The sequence below is a fragment of the Stenella coeruleoalba genome (assembly GCF_951394435.1).
Source record: "Stenella coeruleoalba genome assembly, chromosome: 3".
NCBI classification, from domain to species: Eukaryota; Metazoa; Chordata; class Mammalia; order Artiodactyla; family Delphinidae; genus Stenella; species Stenella coeruleoalba.
The window spans coordinates 119,177,680-119,195,735 of NC_137148.1; the positions used below are offsets into that span (position 1 = coordinate 119,177,680).

Below are 18,056 nucleotides of genomic sequence, written 5' to 3' on the forward strand. Positions count from 1 at the left end.
GAAATACATTTATTGAAATCCAAGATTTTCATTATTATATATCAAGTGAAAAATGCAAGTTACGAACCAGCCTGCCCACTCTGAACGGGTTTTGGGGATAGTGGGGAGGGGAGAGATCATACCTGCACAGGTTGTCAGTGGGTGTCTCTGCTGGTTTTCACTATCTTCCATGGATTTGTCTATTTTCCATAACTGCAGTTTCTACATTTTTTTAAGTGTATATTACTAAGGTAATTTTTCAACAGCCAGTTGATTTTTGCTCATCATTTTAAAAGAAAAGAATGAGAAATCAGAGGTACAGGCTTAACAAAGGTAAAGGCATAAAAATGGAGCTAAAAATGAGTTCAAAACAGAAGTCCCCTCCCCTCTACGATGAAGTTCACGTACATGCCGGAGGTGGGCTGACCGCTTAGTCTCTCAGTTCTCAGCCGCCAAAACCAAGAGGGCCACCTAATCATTTAAAATCCTTCACAGAATCTGTGTGATAAATGCAAACGCATAGCTCAGGAGGATGACTTTTTCTGATATAAAACCAGAAAATATGTGCAATAAGCAGTAGAGGAAGAAGAGGGTCACCACTTGGTCTGGTCTCTTAGCCTCTGCCTCCTCGTCCCCTCCCCCTCTAAAATGAGGATGAACATGATGTATTTTAACAGCTAGAGAAGTTTTCATTTAGCACAAAGAGGAATCGAGGACCGTGTGTGTTAAATGCCATTTTTGCATAAATGCTTGGAAGGAAGTGGGTTGTCTCCCTACTGCAGTGCGTGTATGTACACACATATTGGTGGTGACCAGAGGTGAACAGACTTCCCGTACTCTCTGAGGTCCATTAATCATCCAGCAGGAGCTGGGAGTGTGTCAAGCTCCAGGAAAGCACAAGGACAAAAGAAGTAGAGATGTTTCAGAAAGGATAAGCCCTTCAAGCCACCCCATGAATGAATAATGGTTCTGCTACTCAGTAACTTGGGGCCCATCCCTTAGGAGACCCGGGGTCTCCTAGCCGGTGAAGCAGGCAGGGTGATGTACATGCTTTTTTTTTTTTCTTTTTTTTTCAGCTGCGTCGGGTCTTGGTTGCAGCACGCAGGCTTCTCTCTAGTTGTGACATGTGGGTTCTCTCTCTAGTTGTGGTGCCCAGTCTCCAGGGTGCATGGGCTCTGTAGTTTGTGGCACGTGGACTCCCTTGAGTCCACGAGCTCAGTAGTTGTAGCGCGAGGGCTTAGTTGCCCCGCCACATGCGGAATCTTAGTTCCCCTACCAGGGATCGAACCCATGTCCCCTGCATTGAAGGCAGATTCTTTACCACTGGACCACCAGGAAAGTCCTGATGTACATGCTTTTACAATCCATTTGAATTGTAAAATCCTCTCATTCCAGACCACTTCCTTTTGTTTATCAGTTCCACTTTTGTAGAGGTCTTGTTGAAGACACTGCAGAATCAGCCTTTTCCCAAGTTTATTCCAGGAAATTTTGTTTTGACCCCAAACTGACGAATGTTTTATTCATTCTGTCCTGTACTGTAGACTGATCTAGGTGCTGGGGATATAACGGTAAAGAAGACAGAATCACTGTACTTAAAGTTTACATGGTAGTTGTGGGGGAAGACAAACAAGAAACCAAATAAGAAAGATGATTTCAGATACTGTTAACTACTATAAAGAAAAGACAACTGGGTAAGGCAGTGGCCAATAGTGTTGGTCATTGGGATGCTTTCTATTGAAGAGGTTGCATGTAAGCTGAGACCTGAATGATGAAAAGAGCTGGGAGAAGAGTGTTACAGGTAGAGGGAATCTTGTTCAGAGGCTGAGGTTTGGAAGCATGAGCTTTGTATATTGGAGTAACAGGAAGGCTGCTTCATGCTGGAGCAGCATGAAGGTGGTTGATAAAGCAGTCAGAGGTGGGCCTGTGCTCAACCATGTAGGGCCTTACGGGCCGCGGTAAGTTCTGATTGTGATCCAGATGCAATGGGAGGCCATTGGAAGGTTTTTAAGAAAAGAGATGGTTTGAACTGATTGATACTTTGAGAAGGTCATTTTGGGTACTGGGTGGAGAATGGACATCAGGGGAATAAGAAGCAGCAAGAGACCAGTTAGTTGAGAGGTGTCAGATATGATGGGCTTAGGACCAGCAGGAGAAAAGTCATTTCATATCAGTTGGTCTGAATGTAAATGATACAGTGATGATCTAATCCTTGCAGTTAAATGAACAAAGTACTGAGGCGGGTTAGTTTTGGTTCTTTGTTTGGGTGTTTGAAGGTAAACCCCTTTCAGCCTATTTGAACGTTTTCTTGGGTTTAGGAAAGGTGACCCACTTTTTTCTTTTTTTTTTTGTGGTACGCGGGCCTCTCACTGTTGTGGCCTCTCCTGTTGCGGAGCACAGGCTCCGGATGCGCAGGCCCAGCGGCCATGGCTCATGGGCCCAGTCGCTCCGTGGCACGTGGGATCTTCCCGGACCGGGGCACGAACCCGTGTCCCCTGCATCGGCAGGCGGACTCTCAACCACTGCGCCATGAGGGAACCCCGTCTTTTTTCTTTATGAAGAGTATTTGCACCACAAATGAATGGATTTTCTAATTTCTCAGTTTTGGCTAATATTGTCAAAAATTAAAAATGCCCCAGCACCTCAATATTTGCCTTCTCTATGTGAAAGTAATTTGTAAAGTGTTCATCCTTTTCTGTAGTATGAAAATTTTTTTTATCATTTCATTTTTGTCTTTTTAAATTAAAAAACTGGTTAAATATGATATGTTTAAAAGTATATATTTAGCATCTTTCAAAACTCTTCAGATGCTGCCTTGGCAAGAGAAGAGGGAGGTTTCCTGCCCCTCTGATGACTGAACTAATACGAGGGCTGAAGTGTGCAGCACATCCATGAAATCCTAGACAGTTGTACCAAATCCCACTCCTTCGCTAAGAGCAGAGCTGAGTGACAGGGGACTTTAATTAGAGCAGCTTTTAGAAGGCCCGAGAAAATGAAAAAAAGTGCATTTGGCTGGGTTGGCCTGACTTGTGTTCTGACATGCCTCTAATTAAATCATCACTGTTTCTCTTCTCAGGGATCAATGAGCAAGGGCTCTACCGAATCGTGGGGGTCAATTCCAGAGTGCAGAAGCTGCTGAGTATCCTGATGGGTGAGTGCAGTGGCTCTGCCAGGCAGTTCCCAACGGTTGAAGGGGGAGCCTCTTGAGAAGGAATCTGGGTGTCCAAGAGGTAAATCCCAGAAACCAACTGACCCACTCACCAGCGGTCATGGCCATGGGCATTACTGGAAGAGACATTGCATGGAATTGGACAAAACAAAAAATGGCCAGTCCAAGGCTCCACACCCTCTCTGTGGACTTGGTTACCACCAGTCCAAGTAGCGCTCCGCCACTCATGTGACCGCCACACCCTACTCTGTCTTTAATAGCTCATGACTCCCTCTGTCCTCTTTGGAGACCGGCACTTCATGGGGCACACCCATGGCCCAAGGAAGCTCAGTCCTTCTAGCCTGCAGAGGACCTCAGATCTCATGTTCCTAGTGACTGAGGAGGTGTCATCCCATGACTCCCAGATAAAATGTGTAGCAGCAGATAAGTCTTCTGATCCTCTTTGCTTCTAGATTCCCACCTAGTCTCTGTCATTTGAGCAGCAGAAGCTCCTTTGCAGCTGGCTGGTATAAATATACAACCACTGTCTGTAAATGTGCAGCATTTGAATCAAAAACCCATGAGCCAATGAGCCAAATTTGCCTAGGCTGCACATTTCCTGTATTTTTAGATATGAATGCAGGCAGCCTCGGTGAGTCACGTGGATCTAAATGGCAAACAGATCAGATTTCACAGGTCCCTGGCTGTTACTCATCCCCATGGAAGCCTAGCCACGCAGTGTTAGAGAGAGACTGTCGCTCAGGGTCCCCGCTCAGTGTTTTGGGCAGGGACACTGCTCTTTGTTAGTATTTTTTTTTTTTTTTGCCATCCCAGTTTCTGAAAATAATTTTCATATGTATAGAAATCTCATCTCTCATGTTGATCAGAAAAACTGTCCCTTTTCGAGAGAGCTACTTGCCTCTTGTAAGCAAAAGTCTCGTGTATGGTAGTTGCAGTGAGATCAGTTTGTTTAGCCATTCACCCTATGAAGGACAGCTGGGTTATTTCTAGTCTGGGGGTGAATAATGCTGCTGTAAACACTGTGTACAGGTTTTTGTATGAAGATTAATTTGTTTCTGTGGGATAAATGCCCAAGAGTGCTGTTGCTGCGTTGTACAGTGATATGGTTAATTTTTGAAAAGTTCTAACGTAAGAAAGAATGAACAGTCTAACAGGTATCAGTCCTCAGTCTTTCATTTCCAATCAGAGCTGCAAACATTTGTGGAGTGTCTGCTCTCTGAAGCAGATTGTCAGGTGCTAGAGATGAAACTTTAGAAAGAGTCATTCTTTGTTTGCAGAGTATCCAGGTAGGGGGAGTTATGCATGTATGTGAAAACTGTAACGTAAAATATGATGTTGGCACCCAGTGGGAGCTGGATCTAGAAGACGGAGTAGTGAAGGTTTGAACAGAAGAATAATTCAGATTCAGGACATGTCATGAACCAAGAGTATTGATTTCACTAGTAGTAGTAGTATTTTAATATTTGAAAGTACTTGAGGCTGCAACAGGAGAGTGAAAGCTGAAAAGCTGAAATGGCCCCTTTGGTTGAGGAACTTGAATACTGTGCTAAGGAGTTTGGGTTTTTTTTCCTCTGTAGGAAGTAAGATGCTATTAAAATTTCAAAGTAGTGGAGTTGTATGTGTTAGTACTCTTTTTACACAAAAGTGTCAAGAAGACAATTCAGAATAGTCATTTATTTGTTCACATTACTGGTGAGTCCAAGATGGCAGAAGCATGGCAGGGTCTGGTGACTCCACATTTGTTGGAGGCTTTCCCACTCCTTTCTTCTGGCTTCTCATTATTTGTAAGCTCTACTTGTCTTCATATTGACTATATTCTCTGTGGGAAGGTCCCAGATAATCCAGCCTCAGTGGTCCTTGAAGCTTGTATCACTGAAAGAAGCGTGTCTTTCTTGATGGTTTCGACAGAAGGTCCCAGGGTGGACTTTGATTGGTCCATGTGGGGGCCATTCACATGATTCATTTCACAGTCTCAGGCCAGTCACATGACGTACAGAAGAGTGATCCCGATGGCCTGGATCCTGTGCCTGTCTCTGGTGATCCCATGCCACCTCTAGGAGGTTGGTGGGTGGGGGGCAAGTAGGGTGTGTGAGGGGTTAGTCCATAATTAATAATGTTAATTATTAATTAATTATTAATGTTAATAAACATTAATTATTAATGTTAATTAATAATTAAAGGGGTTAGTCCCCATTAATAATCCTGGGGACTGAGCAGGATTATTAATAGAATGATAGAGGAGTGCTTTGCTGAAATAATGCTAGTTATTTTTTAAAAAAAGTATGTCCAACATAGGTGTAACTCTATCAGATGCTAGTTTTAGGAGGATAATGCTGGCAGCAATGTGGAGCACACATCTGATCATGGAATCATATGGAGGAAGAAGACAGTTGGTATAGATTAGGCAGAGCATACCTGATCAATGGCTGAGCCAGATAGCTGCTCTGAGGTCAGGAAAAAAGGACAGGCTCAAAATGACTGGAGAAAGAGAATCAGTGGGACTTTGTAACCAACTAGGTACAGGGGAGTCGAAGGGGCAGAGAGATTTCAGAGGCAGCAGATGATTATGTAAGGTGACACTAATGAAAAGAAATACGACATTTTAGACGGGTTTGCTAATTTAAAAAAGAACCATCTTAGCTCATTTGTGCTAAGCAAAGAGTGGTATGAAAAGATCTTGTTTTTATCACTTCCCTTAGTGACCTTTGAACAAGATATTTGTCCTGTTCTCTTCCTCAGTTTTCCTAGGGACAGACAAAATAATCATGAACATCTCAGAAATGTCATGAGAAATAAAAACCAGCAGCTGAAAAGTCACAAGGCCAGCTGTCTCTGCCAGGAGGACATTACAGATAGACTGGATCCCAAACTGAGGTTCAACCAGAGTTGAGAGATGACCACAGTGCAAGATCTAATCAGAAGTGTTGAGAATGGTATCTGGGATTCTTACTATCAATTCAGTTAAACATGAGATAGTTAAACATGAGATCTTGGAATTGAGGGATCAATTAAGTTAAACGTGAGATCTTGGAATTGAGGGATCACCCATTAGGTCAGAGAAACTCCAGACCTGAAGGCAGAGCCCTGTCTCCTTTCCCCTTTGTAAACATGCTCTCATCTTCATCAGTTTTTGGTACTTGTCCTATACTGGGTTAGCCAAGAGTGTAAAAAATATGGCTCCTATACTCCAAAGCCTCTCCCTGACATGGCTGGGTTGAGTGTGAACCATTCATTCCCTATTCTGGGTTCTATATTCACTGGATGCCCTATTATGTTCCAGGTACTAAGATTTTGGATTATTGGTCAGTCTCTCAGAAATGGAATAGTGCATTTTTATTACTGAAAATATGAGTTAGAATTAAGTAAAACCAGAGGTTTCCTTTGATCACTCGGAGTTGGCTTTGTGTACTCTTGATACATTGGGGGACTGTAGGTAGGAGGAAGAATAGAAGAGCCAGACTATGAGAACATCGTATTTTGCTGATTATGATTCCTTAAGAAAGCTTGCCAGAATTTCTCATAGCATATGCGGTGTGGCTTCCTGCTAGTGTCATACCAAGTGCTGCCCCTCATCCCTTCCTCCTGGCAACAGAGGTCATTAGTCTTTGAAGAGTGAAGAGGAGGAAGACTTGTAGATTCCTAGAAATAGCGTGGCTTCCATGTGTGTATTGTTTGTTTGTTTACTTTTTCTCCCCCGGTATGTTAAGTAAAGATAAATCTTTCTAAAGTTTAGCTCAACATTTAAAAAATACAGACAGCTCTGTCTATGCATGTTCAGTACATGTCTGTCTCTCCCTGTATAGTTTTTTATAAGGGATTTTTAAAAAATTAATTAATTTATTTTTGGCTACATTGGGTCTTCGTTGCTGTGTGGGCTTTTTCTAGTTATGGCAAGTGGGAGCCTCTTTTCTTTGCGGTGACTTCTCTTGTTGCGGAGCACAGGCTCTAGGCACGCGGACTTCAGTAGTTGTGGCACATGGGCTCAGTAGTTGTGGTGTGCGGGCTTAGTTGCTCCGCGGCATGTGGGATCTTCCTGGACCAGGGCTCAAACCCATGTCCCCTGCATTGGCAGGCGGATTCTTAACCACTGTGCCACCAGGGAAGTCCCATGTATAGATTTTTAAATACCTTTTTCTGATTAAAAGTTATGAGTGGTCATAGTAGCAAATTTGGAGAAATAGAAAAAGTAGAAAGAAGAAAAATAAAAGTCGGGCAGACCAGAGACAGTCTTTACTGACCATTTCATCATATGACTGTCACCTTTTAAATATAATATTCTATCATATAACATAAAAAATACAAATTGGAATCACACTGTGCATATATAATGCTTTTAGCAGTCTTCTTTCACATAACAATACAGTGTCTATTTTATGTTACTCAGGTTCCTCTAAAGTGCGACTTTTTTGGGTCATGTATTGTGTAGGTCAGCCCCCTATTCCCAGATCCATAGACTGATTTCAGTTCTTCATCATTCTAGAAAGCACTCAGGTGAACATCCCCATGGGACAGGATAGCAGAGGTTTAGAGTGTACATTCTGGAGTTAAGCAAGTTATAATTAAACTGCTTGTCCATTTGACTTTACACAAATTATTTAAGCCCGTCTAGTCTTCTATCTCATTATCTGTAGTAATAGCCTCTGCCTCTGTAATAATGGAAGGATTAAATGAAAAGATGCATGTGGGTTGCTGAGTCCAGAGCCTCCACATGTTAGTCACTAAATGTTAGCTGTTGTTATTTTTAATTTTTTTAATAAATTTATTTATTTTTGGCTGTGTTGGGTCTTCGTTGCCATGCAGGGGCTACTCTTTGTTGCAGTGCGCGAGCTTCTCTTTGCGGTGGCTTCTCTTGTTGCGGAGCACGGGCTCTAGGCGCGTGGGCTTCAGTAGTTGTGGCGTGCGGGCTCAGTAATTGTGGTGCATGGCTTAGTTGCTCCGTGGCATGTGGGATCTTCCCAGACCAGGGCTTGAACCCATGTCCCCTGCATTGGCAGGTGGATTCTTAACCACTGTGCCACTAGGGAAGTCCCTATTTTTAATTTTTATATGCATATTTAATTATTTCCTTAGGGTTTATTTTAAGATGTTGAATTGCTAGGTCAAGGTATGTACATGTTCTCAAGGCCTTTAATTGATATTCCCAAATTTGCTGTCAGCAAAGTCTGAGGTGAGTATCCTTTACCACACACATCCTTGCCATACTCTATTACTTTTTTGCATTTAAATTGTAAGTACTTTTTGAAAATAATTCTGGTGGAAGCTGACCATTTTTCCTATGTTTTTTGCCGGTTTTTATTCTTTCATGAATTGCCTGTTTGTGTTCTTTCCCTATTTTTCTATTGATGTATTCATCTTTTGAATTTAAAACCGTTTTAGGTATGGAGGCTATGTTACCAGTATTTTTTTTCAGATTATCATCTTGAACTTTATTTATGGTACTTTTGTTTTTGTTTTGTCTTATGAATATTTAAAATTTTCATGAATTCAAATCTTTTATGAAGTCAGTCTTTTTCGTATACGGATTATGCCCTAAAAGACCTTATCCGTTTCAGGACTACAAAACCTTTTTATTTTCCTTAAAATCCATCTGGAATATATTCATGCAAAAAGGAAACTAACTCTCCTTTTCCTCAAATACTTATCTGATTGACAAATAACCATGTAAGGAGAAAATTTTTCCCTTTCCACTACTTTAAATATCACCATATAGTCATTCTCTTATACATGTTGGGGTCCAGTGAAGGAGTTTTCACACATATTTTTCTAAAGGAAAACAGATTCTTTTTCTGTTTGTTATTCTGCAATTCTCAGTCTTTAAAAAAATAAATCGTCTTCATTTTTCATCTTTTAATGTTTGTTTTTCTCTAGATTCTTTGCATTATAGCAAAATTCTAAAACTTGCACTCTATATCCATGCCATTTATTTAAATTTCTTTTGGGCTGATTTTTTTGCTGCTTATAATGCAAATTTTAATTGCATAATTGAATTTTCAGTGTTTTTACTAACTTATTTAGCTCTTTTCATTTCTGCCTTTCAGCTATCACCTTTATTATTTCAGTCTGTTTCTTTTTTTGCTTTGATTTCTTATTTCACAACATCCATATTTTTCTGAATTTTATTTATAATACAGAACAGATGCTTTCTGAAGTGTTTTTAGAGTGCTTTGGTTTCTGTGTTTCATGAAAACAAGTATTTTATCAGCTTTTTTATCTTCTTTTTCATTAAACCTAAACACAGAGACGTTTATAAATCTTTGCAGTTAACTTCACTGTGGGTAGATTCTCCTTGCTCTGCTGCAGTTTTCCTGAGTCCTGTTAGAATCCTTCTCTCACATGATATTAGAGCACTGTTGTACGTGGTTCCATCCAACTTTCTGGCGCTCTTAAATCTTTCATTTAGTGTGGACCTACCTGTACTCATGAAAAGTTTTCTCCTGGTTCTGCTATTTGGTCATGGTTCTGGGAGAAGTGGAGTTACTTCCTGGTTAATCTGAAGTGTGCTGTGGTTCTTCACTTGTCACTGTCATGTTTCTTCTAGGACTTTCCCCTTCTGAATTCACTTCCCTTTATATAAGCAGACACCCCTCCACTTCTGTCCCAGTCTCATTTCACTGCCCGGATTGTAATCTCAGGATACTGAGCTGTGCTCTGGTTGGGTAGGAGCAGTGCAGCATGGCACCCCTCCCTGGGGTGGCTTCGGCTATACTTTAGGGTGGGCGAAAGGCCGTCGCGTATCACATTGTTCCCCCAGGTGGGTCTTCCTCCGGGCTTCACCTGAGCTTTGCCTGGTGGATATTCCTCTGGGGACAGGCAGAATGTTCACTGTGAGCCTCATTTTCTGTGCTGTTGAACCTTTCCGTCCCTTCGTGTGTGTATGTGTGTGTGTCTTTATTAGTTTCTCACAGTGGTGGTGAAGGAATGAAAGTTTAGTGTTGCTATTTTTTCTCTTCTTATCCTGTAACTTTTTCCGGTTTTGTTTTGAGATTTTAGTTTTTGTTTGTTTTACTAATGTTTAAAGTAAGGTTGGTGCTATAGAGAACACATGGAAGGTATTAAATTGCGATGCTTTAAAGCACCAAGTTACAGTAGAATGCCACTGATATCTGATCCAGCCATGAACCATCCTTCTGACTCCTCTGGGACCTTCATTTCTCACACCCTTTCACAGCACAGCATAAATAAAAGCAAGCAAGAGCTTCTTCCCTAAGAAACCCTAAAGTAATAGATATTTTTCATGACAACTTCTAAGACCTAAAGGCTTGCAGAAACAGCCCCAAGGTTTGAAGACTAGTCTTGTGGAAGCAGCAGAGTCATGCACGTTGTATACTTCCAATTTTAGCCACCAGTAAAGAGGAGCAGACAAATGATGACCAGGACTGGGAGAGAGTAGACTGCTTGGATGAAGGATTGATCCTTCTGGGAACTAGTAAGGTCACTATTAACCACAATCTGGACTTGCCAGAGAATGGAGACCACAGATGGATGCTCATCTTCCTGTCTGCTCTTCCCACTGTCATCTTTGCTTATAGGGATGCTTCAGGCAGGTTCTCCTAAGACAGGGACTTGAGACAGCAGTAGCTTTTGGATCTCAGAACAGAAGTGGCTGTAAGTACTCTGGATTCTTAGGCACTAGATATGGAAGGTGTTTAAAGTTTTTAAGAGGTACAACTTTTATAATCAGAAAAAAATTGATAAGCAGATTTGCTTATCAAATTGTCAAGTATTAAATCTAGCCTTGCAAGAATTGCCTGTAGGATAAATAAAACGAAGTCTTAATTTACACAGAGGATAGTATACTTACATGAACAACTTCCTCAAAGATGTAATGGAGATGGAGGATGTGAAAGGCTCAAGAAGATTTTAGATAAAGACAAACAAAATACAACTAATGTTTAAATGCAGGAAAGCAAGATGATATTTTCTTTGGAATGACATATAGATCACTGGAACAGACAGGAGAATCTAGAACTAGGACCCACTCATATATGGTCAATTGATCTGTGATAAAGGTGTCAGAATAATTCAATAGGGAAAGGACATTTGTCTCAACAAATGGTACTAGTACAACTGGACATCCATATGAGAAAAAAATAAATTCAACCCTTATCTTAAACTATATACAAAAACTAACTCAAAATAGATTATAGTCCTAAACCTAAGAGATAAAACTATTAAACTTCAAGAAGAAAACACACAAAGCAGGAACCATAAAAAAAAAATCTGATAAACTGAACTTTACCCAAATAAAAAAAAGCTTCTACTCCTAAAAATATATTAAGAAAGAGAAAAGACAAGCTACAAGAGAAAATATTTGCAAAATATGTATCTGATAAATGATTTGTATCCAAAATGTATTAAAAATAACTCTTGCAATTCAGTAGTCAGAATGTAACCACCCCAGTTTTTAAAATGGACACAAGATTTGAACAAACAGTTCACCAAAGAAAATACACAGATGGCCAAAAAGTACATGAAAAGATGACCAACATCAGTAGTCATTAAGTAAAAGCAAATTTTAACAATGAGTTATTTCTACACACCTACTAGAATACCTAAAATTTCAAAATTAAACACATGACCATATCATGTGTTGATGAAGATGTGAAGCAACTAGAGTTCTCCTATTGGCTGGTGGGAATGCAAAATGGCCCAACTGTTTTGGAAAAACATTTGGAAGTTTTGATAAAGTTAAACATATTTATCATATGACCCACTCCTACATATTTGTACCCAGTTCCACTCCTAGGTATTTACCCAAGAGATGAAAATGTAGTCCAGAAGACCTGAATGCAGATATTTACAGCTGCTTTATTTGTAACAGCCAGAAACTGGAAACAACCCAAAGTCTACCAACTAGTCAATGGATATGTCCATAAAATTGAATAGTACTCAGTAATAAAAGGATCAAACTACTGGCCTATGCAACAACAGGGATGGATTTCACAAGTATTATGCTATGGAAAGTGGTTGCCAGGGGCTAGAGATGGAGGGAGAGGGGATTGGCTATGGAAAAAGAGGCACAGGAGAATTTTTGTGGGGGATGGGGGTGATGACAATGACTTACATCTTGATTCTGGTGGTGGTTACCCCATGACTATATATATATTTGTCAAAAATCATGGAAGTGTGTACTTTAAAAAGTTGAGTATATCTCAGTAAACTTGACTTTAAAACACACACATAGGAGAGGATTCTCAATTTTCCTCCTCAGTAAAAAATGCAAATTAAAGCAGATGACTTTTTTTTTTAACCTATTTTAACTTTTTTTTTAACCTATAAGATCAAAGTGTTTGATTACACATTGTTGTCAAGGATTTGAGGAAGGAGTCACACTCATGCTTAAATGTAATGGTACAACCTTTGAGAGGTTAGTTGAGCAGTATCTTTCAAAATTAAAAATGCACATACTTTTTGACTCAGAAATTCCACTTATAGGAATTTTTTCTCTAGGTAAGACATATACAGTGTAACAGTGGTTTATATCATTGTTTACCATAGCAACAACCAGTGAACAACCTTCATCTCCATGAATGGGGGCACTAACCATGGTACAGTGAAGTACTGTAAGGTAGTGTTATTATATGGAGCAGTTTCTTAAGATATTGTTAAATGAAAATAGCAGTGCACAGAACGACATCTATAATGTGCTTCCATTTGTGTTTTTAGAAAGCTGTACATATTCATAAAACTCCTTGTTTATGTACATACTGTTAGAGATTGCATACATGCACAAAACCATTATTGAGTCATCTCTAGCACAGGAAAGCGTTACCTTTTGATGTTTATCTATTTGTTTTGCTTGAATTTTTTTTTTTTTGGCCGTGTTCATATATTACCTTCTCAATTGAAGAGAAAAAAGTTTTTAAAAAATTTTTGAATTATATTTTATTTTATTATACAGCATGTTCTCATCAGTCATCAGTTTATACACATCAGCGTATACATTGTCAATCCCAATCACCCAATTCAGCACACCACCACCACCACCCTGCCGCTTTCCACCCTTGGTGTCCATACCTTTGTTCTCTACATCTGTGTCTCAATTTCTGCCCTGCAAACCAGTTCATCTGTACCATTTTTCTAGGTTCCACATATATGTGTTAATGTACAATATTTGTTTTTCTCTTTCTGACTTAGTTCACTCTGTATGACAGTCTCTAGATCCATCCACGTCTCAACAGATGACCGAATTTTGTTCCTTTTTATGGCTGAGTAATATTCCATTGTATATATATACCACATCTTCTTTATCCATTCATCTGTCGATGGGCATTTAGGTGGCTTCCATGACCTGGCTATTGTAAATAGTGCTGCAATGAACATTGGGGTGCATGTGTCATTTTGAATTATGGTTTTCTCTGGGTATATGCCCAGTAGTGGGATTGCTGGATCATATGGTAATATTATTTTTAGCTTTTTAAGGAACCTCCATACTGTTCTCCATAGTGGCTGTATTAATTTACATTCCCACCAACAATGCAAGAGGGTTCCCTTTTCTCCACACCCTCTCCAGCATTTGTTGTTTGTAGATTTTCTGATGATGCCCATTCTAAGTGGTGTGAGGTGATACCTCACTGTAATTTTGATTTGCATTTCTCTAATAATTAGTGATGTTGAGCATCTTTTCATGTGCTTCTTGGCCATCTGTTTGTCTTCTTTGGAGAAATGTCTATTTAGGTCTTCTGCCCATTTTTGGATTGGGTTGTTTGTCTTTTTAATATTGAGCTGCAGGAGCTGTGTATATATTTTGGAGATTAATCCTTTGTCTGTTGATTCGTTTGCAAATATTTTCTCCCATTCTGAGGGTTGTCTTTTTGTCTTGTTTTCCTTTGCTGTGCAAAAGCTTTGAAGTTTCATTACATCCCATTTGTTTATTTTTGTTTTTATTTCCATTACTATAGGAGATGGATCAAAAAAGATGTTGTTGTAATTTATGTCAAAGATTGTTCTTCCTATGTTTTCCTCTAAGAGTTTTATAGTGTCCAGTCTTACATTTAGCTCTCTAATCCATTTTGAGTTTATTTTTGTGTATGGTGTTAGGGAGTGTTCTAATTTCATTCTTTTACATGTAGCTGTTCAGTTTTCCCAGAACCACTTACTGAAGAGACTGGCTTTTCTCCATTGCATATTGTTGCCTCTTTGTCATAGATTAGTTGACCATAGGTGCGTGGGTTTATCTCTGGGCTTTCAATCCTGTTCCATTGATCTGTATTTCTGTTTTTGTGCCAGTACCATATTGTCTTGATTACTGTAGCTTTGTAATACAGTCTGAAGTCAGGGAGTCTGATTCCTCCAGCTCTGTTTCTTTCCCTCAAGACTGCTTTGGCTATTTGGGGTCTTTTGTGTCTCCATACACATTTTAAGAGTTTTTATTCTAGTTCTATAAAAAATGCCATTGGTAGTTTGATAGGGATTGCATTGAATCTGTAGATTGTTTTGGGTAGTATAGTTATTTTCACATTATTGATTCTTCCAATCCAAGAACATGGTACATCTCTCCATCTGTTGGTATCATCTTTAATTTCTTTCATCAGTATCTTATAGTTTTCTGCATACAGGTCTTTTGTCTCCCTAGGTAGGTTTATTCCTAGGTATTTTATTCTTCTTGTTGCAGTGGTAAATGGGAGTGTTTCCTTAATTTCTCTTTCAGATTTTTCATCATTAGTGTATAGGAATGCAAGAGATTTCTGTGCATTAATTTTGTATCCTGCAACTTTACCAAATTCATTGATTAGCTCTAGTAGTTTTCTGGTGGCATCTTTAGGCTTCTGTATGTATAGTATCATGTCATCTGCAAACAGTGACAACTTTACTTCTTCTTTTCCAATTTGTATTCCTTTTATTTCTTTTTCTTCTCTGATTGCTGTAGCTAGGACTTCCAAAACTATGTTGAATAATAGTGGTGAGAGTGGACATTCTCGTCTTGTTCCTGATCTTAGAGGAAATGTTTTCAATTTTTCACCATTGAGAATGATGTTTGCTGTGGGTTTGTCATACATGGCCTTTATTATGTTGAGGTAGGTTCCCTCTATGCCCACTTTCTGGAGAGTTTTTACTGTAAATGGGTGTTGAATTTTGTCAAAAGCTTTTTCTATATCTATTGAGATGATTATATGGTTTTTCTTCTTCATTTTCTTAATATGGTGTATCACATTGATTAATTTGCGTATATTGAAGAATCCTTGAATCCCAGGGATAAATCCCACTCAATCATGGTATATGATCCTTTTGATGTGTTGTTGGATTCCGTTTGCTAGTATTTTGTTGAGGATTTTGCATCTATATTCATCAATGATATTGTTCTATAATTTTCTTTTTTTGTAGTATCTTTGTCTGTTTTTGGTATCAGGGTGATGGTGGCCTCATAGAATGAATCTGGGAGTATTCCTTCCTCCACAGTTTTTTAGAAGAGTTTGAGAAGGATGGTTGTTAGCTCTTCTCTAAATGTTTGATAGAATTCACCTGTGAAGCCATCTGCTCCTAGACTTTCGTTTGTTGGAAGAATTTTAATCACAGTTTCAATTTCATTACTTGTGATTGGTCTGTTCATATTTTCTGTTTCTCCCTGGTTCAGTCTTAGAAGGTTATACCTTTCTCAGAATTTGTCCATTTCTTCCAAGTTGTCCATATTATTGGCATAGAGTTGCTTGTAGTAGTCTCTTAGGATGCTTTGTATTTCTGTGGTGTCCGTTGTAACTTCTCCTTTTTCATTTCTAATTTTATTGATTTGAGTCCTCTCCCTCTTTTTCTTGGTGAGTCTGTCTAGTGGTTTATCAATTCTGTTTATCTTCTCAAAGAACCAGCTTTTAGTTTTATCTTTGCTATTGCTTCTTTGTTTCTATTTCATTTATTTCTGCTCTGATCTTTATGATTTCTTTCCTTCTACTAGGGATTTGTTTGTTCTTCTTTAATTCCTTTAGGTGTAAGGTTAGATTGTTTATTTGAGATTTTTCTTGTTTCTTGAGGTAGGCTTGTATAGCTATAAACTTCCCTCTTAGAACTGCTTTTGCTGCATCCCATAGGTTTTGGATCGTCGTGTTTTCATTGTCATTTGTCTCTAGGTATTTTTTGATTTCCTCTTTGATTTTCAGTGATCTCTTGGTTATTTAGTAACGTATTGTTTAGCCTCTGTGTGTTTCTATGTTTTACAGGTTTTTTCCTGTAATTGGTATCTGCTGTTATAGCATTGTGGTCAGAAAAGATGCTTGATATGATTTCAGTTTTCTTAAATTTACTGGGGCTTGATTTGTGACCCAAGATGTCATCTGTCCTGGATAATGTTCTGTGCGCACTTGAGAAGAAAGTGTAATCTGCTGTTTTTGGATGGAACGTCCTATAAATATCAATTAAATCTATCTCATCTGTTGTGTCATTTAAATCTTATGTTTCCTTATTTATTTTCATTTGGATGATCTGTCCATTGGTGTAAGTTAGGTGTTAAAGTCCCCCGCTATTATTGTGTTACTGTCGGTTTCCTCTTGTATAGCTGTTAGCAGTTGCCTTATGTATTGTGGTCCTCCTATTTTGGTTGCATATATATTTATAATTGTTATATCTTCTTCTTGCATTGATCCCTTGATCATTATATAGTGTCCTTCCTTGTCTCTTGTAACATTCTTTATTTTAAAGTGTATTTTATCTGATATGAGTATTGCTACTCCAACTTTCTTTTGATTTCCATTTGCATGGAATTTCTTTTTCCATCCCCTCACTTTCAGTCTCTGTGTGTCCCTAGGTCTGAAGTGGTTCTGTTGTAGACAGCATATATATGGGTCTTGTTTTTGTCTCCATTCAGCAAGCCTGTGTTTTTTGGTTGGAGCATTTAATCCATTCACGTTTAAGGTAATTATCGATATGTATGTTCCTATGACCATTTTCTTAATTGTCTTGGGTTTGTTTTTGTAGGTCCTTTTCTTCTCTTGTGTTTCTCACTTAGAGAAGTTCCTTTAGCATTTGTTGTAGAGCTGGTTTGGTGGTGCTGAATTCTCTTAGCTTTTGCTTGTCTGTAAAGCTTTTGATTTCTCCATCGAGTCTGAATGAGATCCTTGAACGGTACAGTAATCTTGGTTGTAGGTTCTTCCCTTTCATCACTTTAAGTATATCATGCCACTCCCTTCTGGCTTGTAGAGCTTCTACAAGCTGTTAGCCTTATGGGAGTTCCCTTGTATGTTATTTGTCGTTTTTCTCTTGCTGCTTTCAATAATTTTTCTTTGAGTTTAATTTTTGCCAATTCGATTACTATGTGTCTCAGCAAGTTTCTCCTTGAGTTTATCCTGTATGGGACTCTGCACTTCCTGGACTAGGGTGGCTCTTTCCTTCCCCATGTTAGCAAAGTTTTCTACTATAATCTCTTCACATATTTTCTTGGGTCCTTTCTCTCTCTCTTCTTTTTCTGGGACCCCTGTAATTCGAATGTTGGTGCATTTAACGTTGTCGCAGAGGTCTCTTAGGCTGTCTTCATTTCTTTTCATTCTTTTTTCTTTATCCTGTTCCGCAGCAGTGAATTCCACCATTCTGTCTTTCAGGTCACTTATCCGTTCTTCTGCCTCAGTTATTCTGCTATTGATTCTTTCTAGTGTAGTTTTCATTTCAGTTATTGTATTGTTCATCTCTGTTTGTTTGTTCTTTAATTCTTCTAGGTCTTTCTTAAACATTTGCATCTTCTTGATCTTTGCCTCCATTCTTTTTTCGAGGTCCTGGATCATCTTCACTATCATTATTCTGAATTCTTTTTCTGGAAAGTTGCCTATCTCCACTTCATTTAGTTGTTTTTCCTGGGTTTTGTTTTTTGTGTTTTTTTTGCGGTACGCAGGCCTCTCACTGTTGTGGCCTCTCCCGTTGCGGAGCACAGGATCCGGATGCACAGGCTCACGGCCACGGCTCACGGGCCCAGCCACTCCGCAGCATGTGG

At 39.1% G+C, this 18,056-nt stretch overlaps 1 protein-coding gene across 2 annotated transcripts in view; it reads left to right on the top strand.

The window, feature by feature from the left end:
- ARHGAP26 (Rho GTPase activating protein 26) overlaps window positions 1-18,056 on the top strand; it is a 479,421-nt gene that overhangs the window by 277,997 nt on the left and 183,368 nt on the right. For both annotated transcript variants that reach the window (XM_079916182.1, XM_079916183.1), the window contains exon 14: window positions 3,053-3,127. In XM_079916182.1, the coding sequence (XP_079772308.1) occupies window positions 3,053-3,127 (75 nt within the window). The remainder of the gene's footprint in view (window positions 1-3,052; window positions 3,128-18,056) is intronic.